Here is an 11,725-nt window from a genome sequence, read left to right on the forward strand (position 1 = left end):
CCTTAATGATTCGAGTCACATTCGATCTTTCAGGGGAGCCCCCAGTGGATCTGGGAGAGGCTAAGTGAGGGCATCCACAAGCACCTGCAAAGGCCGTCCACGTTGTCGAGTCACAGCTGAGCTCAAACAGCCAATCAGTCATGGCAGTAAAGTATATAGATTGAGGCCAGGGGAACCCATATATCTATTTTTTAGGCTGTTTTCTAGCAGTTTTTCTAAGAGTGCTTTAAATTAACACTAAAATTAAACTTAGATAAACAAATAAACTTTTATACATTTGCATTTTAGCACCATATCAAATGATGCATGGTTCAATGACTACAGTATTATCATTCCTTCTCTGTCCATGAAACATAAAAAATAGCAGAAATGTTCACATAATATGACTAGCAGCAGTATCACAATATTCACATGTGGGAATCCAATTTGCTTTTTACCACACTCCAGAGAACAAAATCACACAGTGACGCAGATTATTCCTTTGGGCTCATATAAGTTTGAAATACTACTATTTGCATTCAGCTGTGGCTAAGCTGTAAGTATTGCACGATAACACCCTGCACACTCATTCTACTAGTACGTGTGCTGTGGTGTGAGTGTCAAGTTAGAGTGGTGGGCTGTGGTAGCGTACTTGTTACATGCAGTAGCCAGAAAAGCTGTGGGTTCAACCGTTGTGTCCTTAAGCAAGGCACTTAACCCCGTTGCTCCGGGGACAATGTAACAATTGGGTGTTTAGTGTTTTAAGCCCCCAACGTCGTCTTCCAGGCAACGCTGCATGGAAGGCACTAGGGTTAGGCAAGGGTTAGGGTTAGGTGCTCTGAAGTCAATGGTCGCAGCGCTGCCTTGAAGATGACGGTGGGGGCTTAAAACACAATTGAGCATAACAATGGCCTTTGTAATATAGTTGACATACAGTATGTAAGTGGCTTTGGATAAAGCATCTGCCAAATGAATGAATGCAAGAGTGGAGCGTATGGGGAGTTACTGTGCTGAGGTGACCCACCAGTAGGCGCGTGTCGCGGATGACGCACAGCTGCTTGGCCCACTGGCCCAGCCACTTCTTCCTCCAGAGGAAGGCGCAGATGCGGGCGTCCTTCATCAGCTCGATGGAGGCCTCGGTGGACGGCCACTGGTGCTGCGCCGCCCCCGACTTGCCCTTGGAGACCTCCTCCTCGTCGTAGGACTCGTAGGAGCTGCTGACCGCTTCGCCGTCGTCTGGTGGACACAATACACGCGGGGGGGGGGGGGGGGAACGAGGGTCAGTAGGTGTTGCAAGGCGGAGAGGGAAGGATAAGAGCGGTCTGGAGGAGGAGGGGAGATGGAGGGATGGGGTTGTTGTGGGGTCGAGGGGGAGGAGAGAACGAGGGGGATGATGGGAAGCCTTCTGTCTGCATTCCGAGGCTGAAGTGGCAAGCCAAGATTTTTATTTTCCTCTGTTATTGTCTCACAGGGGTCGTGAGCAAATGAGTGGGAGTTTAGAGGGGAACAAGACAGGGATGAAAAAAAAAACCTTATAAGAGGGATGAGAGGATGAGAGATGAAGACAGAGAGAGAGAGAGACAAAGAGAGAGAAAGAGAGTCAGAGAGAGAGAGAGAGAGTGTGAGAGAGATGCAGACAGAGTTAACAAGGGGGAGTATGTGGGGGGAGGGGGTGAGGATGACATTAACTGTTCCTCATGCACCTCTAAAACAAACATGTTTGGTCAACAAAAACATTTGTGCGTGCGGCTTTCTGTTTTTGTTTTTCATAATGAGCTCATCCACCTGCAAGACTGACTGACAACAACACCAAACATGACAACGAGAACAAGCAGCAAACACAGCGCAAACACAGCTCGTCCATGCACATTCCTCTGTCTCGGAGGGGGTTGCAGTGGAGTTGGCATGCGTCTCCCCCCAATGCATTCTCCTCGGCTGAGACCGCTTGGCCCTCGCTGACTCTCAGGGCCCCGTTCTCAGCCGAGCAGATGCACGAGGGATAGAGAGAAGAAGAAGAGAGAGAGAAAGAGAGAGAAAGAGTGAGAGAGAAAAAGAGAGTGAAAAAGAGAGCTGAATACCACGCGTGATCACAGCATAGACCACATTGTCTGAGGCCTCTACGCATGTCCGTGCTCCTGAGATGAGACCAAAACAACCAAAATCTACAGAGGACAGAGGAGAGGAGAGGGGAGAGAGAGAGAGAGAGAGAAAACAAACAAGAAACAGTGTCTCAGGCAGAGGAGGAGGAGGAGTAGATAAGGCCAGATAGGGGCAACTGTGGACTGAAAAAAGGTCTTTATTTGTAAGAAGTTCAGGCACATTCTTTTGACATTCTTTCAATCCAACTGTGCCTGCACCTATGAAACTGAAAAACAGACTAAATTCACACACAATAGTATCAGACACGGATGTTCTGATTTGAAAGTGTTTTTTCCGCATGCTAGAACCTGTAAACCTGGACTGTGTTTTGTGTGTTAGTACTAAAAATAGTACATTTACAGGGAAGTTCATGAACATTCATAGAATAAGCATTTAAGATGTCATATTATGCTGATGGTAACACTAAAATACAGTCTTTATTAATCCATTTCCTGTATGATGATATATTCACAGAAGTTTGTATTTCTACAGTGAACCCACAGGTCAACAAGTCTTTCCTATTGTGCTCAACATGTTTCTTCCATTGTGGTCACTGTGGTTTGCCAGCACCTATAGTGCACATTGTTGCATGGTCACAGTGTGAGTTCCTGTTTTACACTCACACCTGACACTGTTCATACTTACTGGAAGGTGTGCTGTTTGTGTGTCGAGTGGCCTTTACCCAGCCAAAGACTTGCAACACTTTTACAAACTGCAAATGATTCATTGATACGTTGATGAAATGTTGAATGATACATTTCCTGTGTGAGCCTTAATAATTCTTCCCAACCCCCACTCAAATCAATGCAGGCAGTAGTGACACAGATTTCCCTAAAATGCATTGTGGTCTTAACTGTCTTTATGTAAATAAATATGTAAACAATATATTTCAATCTATGGCCTTCTTGCTTGATCCTCCAAGGTCTTCTTCCTTGTAGTTTGACTGTACTAAGCGTGATGTGCACTGTTCTGAAACATTCTATCCTCTATCTGCTGTGATTTAGAACATTCAGGTCTGTATTAAAATGTTCTGCTCATCAACTTCATTTTCTATGCACAGTAGAAACTGGGCTAACTGCTGGTGACCCAGATGTTTTGGGGTCATCCTCCCTGCCCTCATCTGGTAGACGGCCCCCCCTATCCTCATCTCCCATCCCATCCTGGGATCCGATTCAATATTCTTGGTTGCCAGAGGCCCGGACATGGCTGAACAAAGCCCATCTCTGTTCTTGCTGTTTCCCCCTCTCTCTTTCCCTCTCTCTTTCCCTCTCTCTCTCTCTCTCTCTCTCTCTCTCTCTCTCTCTCTTTCTCTCTCTCTCTGCTGTTTTTGCTCCACAGCCTGCGGGGGCCAGGGTGTCGGGCAGGCTGGTGTATAATGCAGGAGGATAAAATAGCTTGCTGCTGCCACTCAAAAATGTCACATTTTAGAAAAATGCTGCTGCTATTCTCAGCCTTCAGCCTTCACGACGGCGGTTGTTTGGGCCCGTTGTCTGCTGGGACTGACTATGGAGGGTGTGAGTCAGCATAGCGGCTCGCTTGAAGAGGGCGAAAGTCAACAGTGAAGTCAACGGTTCAGGAGCTTCTCTCATGACATCGGGTGTGAGAAGGGGGACAGCTTCTCTGGTACATCTTACCACCCTCTTGCTTCATGTTGGCGGTTTCCTCCCGAGCTGTTACATGATGCTTTGTTTTCAACTCCTTCAGCGGAACATGTATCAGCACAGAAGCATATCTCTAATACCTTGCCAAATGCTTGTCACACACTAGTGTATGGAAAACCATTTGCCTTCCCCTCCTAATTCAAACAACAGGTTCATTCAGTCTGCGCTAGTCATCAAATCCAGAAAGGGAGTACAACTGCTGTTCTGAAAGGCTGCTTCTGCACAGGGAACCCAGTTCTCCTTTTCTGTTCCTGTACTCACAGGCGCAGGCGGGACGTCAGTGTTGGCCGGCCTGCGGTGTTTGGGTTGTGGCCGGCGGCAGCAGCAGCAGTGGTGGACGCTTACAGGGCTGGGAGCATGCAGCTGGACTTACCGTTGATGGTGGTGTCGTAAGGCTGGGCCTCCTCGTAGTAGCCCTCAGGGGACTCACTGGGCACAGCAGGCAAGGGAAAGGGCTCTCTTCCCACCACACACTGTTACAGAGAGAGAGAGAGAGATGGAGGGATGGAGGGAAGGAGTGAGAGAGATTAGGAGAGGGAGAGAAAGAGAGAGAGATGGAGAGAGAGAGAGAGAGAGAGAGATGGAGGGAAAGAGTGAGAGAGATGAAGAGAGGGAGAGAAAGAGAGAGAGATGGAGGAGAAAGAAACAGGGATGGAGAAAGAGAAGGGGGGAGAGTAAAGAGAGAGAGGGGAGAGAGAGATGGAGGGAGGGTGAGTAAGTTCACATTTCTTAACTTCCAAAATTTCCTGAGGTCTTGACTTGGTAGATTAAATATTACAGTATAAACTACAAGCAGGCACAGTCAAAGACACACACACACACACACACCACACACACACACACACACACACACAACACACACCCATACCTACACATCCCCTCAAGCTTGCACCTCTTGTAAGCTCCAACTCCTCTTGAGCCCAAATGGTATAATAAGGGCCTGGGGCCCCTCCAGAGATTCCGTTCTCTTATTCGATTAATTTCTCTGTCATTTCATATCATCTTCTCTCCATTTTCCTCTTTTCCTCCCTTTCATTTCTCGTTTTTTTCTCCCTGCACCTGTCTCATCTGCTGGCTCTCGCTTCTAACTGTTGGGGGAATTCCATCGGCATGTAACCGATCTCTCTCTGTCTCCCTCGCGCTGACCTCAGCCCTTGAGCATGGGGGTTGGGCTCAGGATTCTGCACGTGTTTGCCTGTAGGAGTCATCGCCCTTCGGAGTCGGGGCGTGGGTTTTCCTTACGCTTGTCAACTCCCCTACAACCACCCCCCCCCACCCCCACCCGCCTTTAAATCTACGTCGCCCGCGGTGACCACACGCACCAGGGGCCAACGCCACAGGCAGCGTTCCCACCACCACACCAGCCGTCCTCATCCGCATCCCAAAACCAGCTGCAGTCCAGTGGCGGACGCCTCCCAAGTGAAGTCTCCGCAGGCTAACGTCCAAGCCGAAGTCTCTCAAAATAAACAAACAACCAAATTCTCTCCTCTCCTCCATGAGGAATGGTCCGGGATTCATAGCCTATAGCAGTGGTTCCCAAACCTTTTAGATCATGCAACCTTGTGTACATTCTGACTAAGCACATCCCTCGCGGCCATTGATGATATTTAAAACACACGTCTGTGGATAATCCTGTCACACAGCTGAGTGATTGACACAAGTATTCCAACAGGAATATGAGGGTCCCATATGCGAGGGTACGCTTCTATTTACACACCTGAAATCTGAAAATGCATTTAATATGATTATGAGTGGAAACTGGAAAGCTTTGTCAAAACACACAATATTGGAAAATGGCTCTTAATCTTAATGTTATCAAGTTTGTCATCATCAAATCCAAATTTAATAACGAGGATCTTATCACTGGAAAAGAAGCTATTTTCTATGAATCGCTACATAGTTCAGTGCAGATTGATGACAGGTTGTTAAGTTCACAGTTAAACTTTGGGACAGGAAATTCCTCACTCTACTTTTTTGGCAATCACTCACTCTGTGTTTTTGGCAGTAAGAATTCATAAAAAGGGTGAGATTGTTTTAATAATTTCATCTGGCTCTGACTTTTCTGTCACCCATGTATGACATAAGCAGGCTCTCTCATTTTAAGGGGAAACATTCTATTCCCTGTAGAGGTGACATGTTGCAGTGCACCCGAGACACACAGCCAAAGCAGAGTGTTTCAACTAAAGGTTTAAACACACACACACACACACACACACACTCCCACACACATGCATGTCCATGCTTGAGATGTTGTGACTGTAAGTGAAAGTTATCTTATTGCTTCATCAGGATAGGTAATGCTGACTCACTGTCTCCAGTGTGTGGGTGTGTGTCTTTATGTGAGGGGTGTGTGTGTGTGCATGTGTGTGTGTGTGTGTGTGTGTGTGTGTGTGTGTATTTGTGTGCCTGTTTATGTGCATGTGCTCTGACATGCTGCAGTTGTGACGTAATCCAAAACAAGTTGAAGCCTAACGATGAAAGGTACAGTTACAGCAGAAGTATTTTTAGGGGTATTTAATTGAGTATTGATCTGCAGGCCCTCAGTAACCTAATAGAATATCAGAGACAAATTTAGCAGAAACTCTGTTTTTGTCATCACTTTCCTTATCTATCTTGCCCTAGCTCACTCCCACTCCCTGAAACTTTCACACACACACACACACACACACACACACACACACACACACACACACACACACACACACACACACACACACACACACACACACACACGTACACAAACACAGAAAACATACGCTAGACTGAAGGCATCTGTGTGTGATTAGAACAGCAGCATACGCATACCAAACCATTCTCCTCCTACATCCCCCCAACTCTCCCTCCCTCCATCTCTCTCTCTCTCTCTCTCTCTCTCTCTGCCTCCCTCTCTCTTTCTCAGTCTCTCTTTCTCAGTCTCTGTATTGCTGCTTCTTTGCCTGGGACCAAAGGTCAGTATGATGAGCCAGATCTCCAGACCATCTGTTGACATACAAATGCATGTGTGTTTGTGTGTGTGTGTGTCTGTGTGTGTGCATGGGAGAAAGCGAGAGAATCTATGTCTCTGTGTGTCTGAATGCACTGTATTCATGATTGTGAGAGCGTGGGGATTTGGACATTTGGACAGCTCAACCACAGCCTTTAGACTGCCAAAACAATCCTGTCTACCTGAAACCCACTACTTCCACTTGCTAGTACAGTTTCTCATTTGTTTAACATCGATTAACATCAAAAGCATGACAATTATTATATTATACCAGGTCGGCAAAATGTCCAATTATTAGATTATATTTAATTTTACTTCCACTAAGACATGCCCAGACTTGTAGAGACTTGACCCTAAAAGAATGAAGTGGCCCTGGACACTGTTAGGCAGTCAGTAAATCATATTGCAGAACACTAAGAGTCCTTCTATCTACTGCAGGGTCCCCCCAACCCCTCATTGTCTAAACAGACTCTGTTTCCATAGTGACCCCCACCCCATAATCCTTAATCTCCATGGAAACTTGTGTTGAGATGGAGGAGGAGGAGGAGGAGGAGGAGGAAGAAGCCGACTAGGAGTCAGGCATGAATAATGTCGAAGAGACAGCCTGCACTGGAAGAAGGGAGGGGGAAAAAGAGGTGAAAAAAAGAACCAAAGAGGGAAAAAATAAAAAAAGGAGTGGGAAAGAAACCAAACGGACACCCAGAAACATGGAAAATCCCTGGTTCCCATGCCAAGACTCCAGTGCCGAGCAAACACAGCCCGGCTGGGACCGAACGCCTGGAGGGTTAGCGGGAGGCTAGCGGCTGATAACGCTAATCAGCTGTATGTATCCTGCTAGAAGGGCAGCCGTGCATGTGGCCATATGAACAAACCCCTACTGTCAGACAGCCCCTAACGAATGCATTTCAAATGGAGTTTCCAGAGAATTTCCTCATGGACGGGCCCAACGCTCCTAACATGCTTCCTCTGACTGGCTTTTAGCACTGTGCAAACATTCCTTCGACCTCATTCACATCTCCATTTGTTTATTTATCAGATGGTTTTGGCAAGGGCGGTATGTATGCTATCGCTTTATCTTCTTCACAGGAACATTATTAGCAACTTGTGTACAGTATGTTAGCCAACTGCCTACTCTCTCATCTGTGGGATTGCTCTACAGGGCTACAGATGAATGAAAATAAATTCAAAGCAAGAAGTCAATCAATGTATTCCCATAACAGATATTGCTATATTATTAATATTAAGCATATGTCACACATTATATTGTCAGCATATGGAGTACACATTGTTAATACACAAAATACTTTTAATGTAAGTGATACAATTCTAATGAAGATTAAATTGCACTAGAGTACTGACACATTACATATGTGCATATATGGAAAATAACAGCTGGTGAGTGGACTGGTGTTAATGCTTTTGACCTTGGATCGGTCGAGTGCTTGATGGCTTGTTGTTTCTAATCATGCAAGTGAATGTGTAGCCAACTATAAATTCACCTCAACCTGATATCTCTTAGGATCACTTCATAAAACACACAAAACAACAGACATGAATACATCAGTCAGATGGTAATAAGTGGTTCAAATGATAGTAATGCAGGCATGTTGCACTAATGGTGTGCTAGTAAATGTAATTATAGCAATATAGACGCTGAGCAGCACGGCTTTTTTTTATCACTCTGGTGGCAATTATAGTCAATAGATATGCCTATTACCTTTTCGGTGGTTAACCATTATGTGAAGGTAATAAAGTATGTGCGTACGAGAGTGTGTATTTAAGCCTCTATGCTTACTAGTGTGTGTGTGTGTGTGTGTGTGTGTGTGTGTGTGTGTGTGTGTGTGTGTGTGTGTGTTTGTGTGTGTGTGTGTTTGTGTTTGTGTTTGTGTGTGTTTGTGTGTGTGCGCGCGCGCGCGAGTGAGTGTTTGTCTACGTAGTGCATGTATGTCAGCATGTGAGCAGCAGCTCGTGTTGCAGGCCCCGCAACACCCTGGCTAACTGACACGGCTATCTTTAGCTCGGCTCTATTTCAGGGTAGGAGGGCTGCAGCGGTATGACGCTGCACAAACCTCCTGCACGCACACTCTCCTCACACTCCACTCGCTCTTTTGTTTGCCACTCTTCCTGGGCAGGAACCCTCTGAAGACCCTCAAAATTTGCCCTGGCAGTCGTTCCAGAGAAGAGCACCAATCGGTTTCTGGCCCAGCCTGCAGGGGTTTCCCCCTCCATGGAGCCCCTCCTCGCCAGCTGCCCAGGACCCGGGGCTGACACCGTGCCCCACTTTGCAGCCTCGGGACTGGGGGAGGGCGTAGAGCTGGCGGGGCCCTTGAAGGTACGTGTGGAGGGCTGTGTTTTCACAGTGGACCGGGCTCTGCTAGCTCGTAGCTGCGCGTACTTCCGCGGACTGTTCCGATCGGGAATGCGCGACAGCCACACGGATGAGCTTTACCTGCAAGCTGGGCTGCATCCAGGGGGGTTCCTTGTGGCTCTGGCCGTGGTGAGAGGGGAGCGGCCCCCCATCCCGGATGCTGATCGGCTCCTGGAGGCTGTGGAGTGTGCCGCGTTCCTCCAGGTGGAGGCGCTAGAGAGTCACCTGGCTGACATTTTGGACACTGATAACTGCTTGCTGCTGTGCCAAGCGGCAGCGACCTACGGCTTACACAAGCTGTTTGCGAGCGCCGCCACTTTCATTCGCGATTCCTACCGCGACCTGAAGTGGGCGGCAGAAGAGCCCCTGCACCCAGACATCCTCAGCTACATTGAGTCGCTCACGCCAGCCTCCTTCATAGCCTTGGGCACTCACACGCCTTCCATGGAGATGCTGCATGACTCTTACCGAACTGTGTGCCACCTGGACGAGGAGCAAGGCGTCTGGAAGTTCCTGACCGACCTGCCGGTGATCGCCAGCACCTCCATGGCCGGCGTGGCCGTGCTGGACGGACGACTTTACGTGATCGGGGGTGTGGTGGGGGTCAGCAAAGTGTCAGTGGACGCTGGCTTCTGCTACGACCCGCTAACAAACTCCTGGACTGACATACCTGGTCCCGCTCAATCTCGCTACGACTTCACTTTACTCGGCCTGGAGGGTAAGTTGTATGCGATAGGAGGTGAGCACGCCAGGCAGATCATGTCGTCTGCCGAGACCTTCGATGTGGCCTCGGGGACATGGTCTTTCATAAAGCACACCCCGAGACCCATAGCAGGAGCCGCGGGGGCCGTATGCAGGCGTAGGATCTTTGTGTGCTTCTGGAAGCCTCCGGACATCTCTGACATCTACGAATATGTGCCCGCCGAGGACGTATGGACGCTTGTCACCACGATGGTGCATCACCAAAGCTACGGCCACTGCATGGTCGCGCACAGGGACAACCTGTACGTCATGCGCAACGGGCACGGCGACGACTTTCTGCGCTGTCTTATCGACTGCTACAACATCACCACGGGCCAGTGGAGCACTCTGCCGGGACACTACATGAACAGCAAGGGGGCGCTGTTCTCCGCGGTGGTCAGGGGAGACTCGGCCTTCACGGTCAACCGAGCCGCCACCGTTGAGTTTAACGTTAGCACGCAGGGGTGGAGGCAACAAAGGCAGATGACCGGTTTCCCTAAGAGTGGATCGTTATGGACCTGTCTTCTCCGGCTGTCCGGAAAGGGATTACCAGGGGAGCCTCCGAAGCCAGGGAACGTGGAGGGAAACGATGAACAAGAAGCAAAAGAGAATGGTCTTGTAGAGCATTAGCGGATCCTTATCTTATTAAAAAACAAACCATTCTTTTGTCTGACAGGATGTGGAGGCGATCGGAAATTCAATGCGATTTTGTAAAGCAACCATTTTGATGAATAAACATATTTATATGTGTTTTTGTAAGCCCTGTCTGAGTGACTCAGAGTTTCTCTGGCTCTGACTCAAGAATATCATTCCTGCACATCAGCGCTGGCCATAACGACAAAACTGTACACAGACACACATTACAACATTGAAAACAAGTACTACTTCTGCTTTGGATAAAATAAATCAAGGAGTATCCTTTATGGAGTTAAAGAGACGTTTGAGTTTTTGTAGCAAATTAGCATGCTCACTAGCTCACAGCTAACAAACACTAGCACAGATTTCACAGATAAACCCTTAAATAACTTGGTAACTGACTTATTCTGGTGATACATTCGACAACGTTCTGCTGTAAAGGCTGTTTTTTTTTTAGATTCTCACAGGTTTCTAACCTGAAGCACAAAACTGCACAGTGAATATCAAGGTGGTTAGAGGGAACAACAGGTGTGCTTATCTCATCTTCACATGACTAACTACTATCATCATTATGACCGCTGCACAGCAAAGCAAATAGGTTTAGTCAGAGTTTTTTTTTTCTTCCGGATTTTTATTTTAATTTTTTTTTGCTGGTGCGTCGGGGTCCTGTCCACCCTGTCGGGACTTATTTTCTGATAATGACCGGCGTTCTATACATTATCCCTTACTTAATATATTTCTAGTGACTGTACACTACACTACACACACACACACACACACTCATAAAAACACACAAACACACACATAAAGATGCAGACACACACACACACACACACACACACACACACACACATAAACACACACACATAAAGATATACTCACACAAATACACATACAGTAGACATGTAGGCATACGTACACAGCAGGGATGGAAATTAGCACCTGCCACCAGCCAAACTACACTACCTCTGCCCAGTGCTATTACAACAATCAATTCATTAATATAATATAGATCATAATTAATGTAGGAATAATGCTTTACAAACAAGGAACATAGCATTTAATAATAGTTTACAAATGTGTAATAAATACTTAACAGTGTGTAGTAGAAGAAAACAGAAACTCTTGCATGGTTGTAGGTGCTTGTAACTGGGCAGAAGTAGTGTAGTGGATAAGGAGCTGGGCTAGCATATATACAGCAGCCTGAAAAGGGGGTTC

General features: G+C 47.2%; 2 protein-coding genes across 2 annotated transcripts in view; one reads left to right on the plus strand and one right to left on the minus strand.

Moving 5' to 3' along the window:
• The window catches only part of afap1l2 (actin filament associated protein 1-like 2), a 49,926-nt gene that overhangs the window by 13,569 nt on the left and 24,632 nt on the right, over positions 1 to 11,725 (minus strand). The window contains exons 5-6 of the mRNA XM_076298262.1: positions 4,153 to 4,252; positions 1,004 to 1,215 (exon numbers count right to left, since the gene is read on the minus strand). Of these exons, the coding sequence (XP_076154377.1) occupies positions 1,004 to 1,215; positions 4,153 to 4,252 (312 nt within the window). The remainder of the gene's footprint in view (positions 1 to 1,003; positions 1,216 to 4,152; positions 4,253 to 11,725) is intronic.
• Positions 8,947 to 10,621, plus strand: LOC143137921 (kelch repeat and BTB domain-containing protein 13-like). Its single transcript, XM_076298264.1, has one exon. The coding sequence runs from the start codon at positions 8,990 to 8,992 to the stop codon at positions 10,499 to 10,501; it is 1,512 nt and encodes a 503-aa protein (XP_076154379.1). The 5' UTR covers positions 8,947 to 8,989; the 3' UTR covers positions 10,502 to 10,621.

The sequence above is a fragment of the Alosa pseudoharengus genome, unplaced genomic scaffold (assembly GCF_046254945.1).
Source record: "Alosa pseudoharengus isolate Yale_2024_CS ecotype anadromous, Long Island Sound unplaced genomic scaffold, YU_APseudo_1.1 YU_APseudo_1.1_scf_21, whole genome shotgun sequence".
NCBI lineage: Eukaryota > Metazoa > Chordata > Actinopteri > Clupeiformes > Clupeidae > Alosa > Alosa pseudoharengus.

Bases quoted from the DNA above. Each gene is read 5' to 3' on its own strand.
- LOC143137921 (XM_076298264.1), top strand. From the start codon at position 8,990: ATGGAGCCCCTCCTCGCCAGCTGCCCAGGACCCGGGGCTGACACCGTG.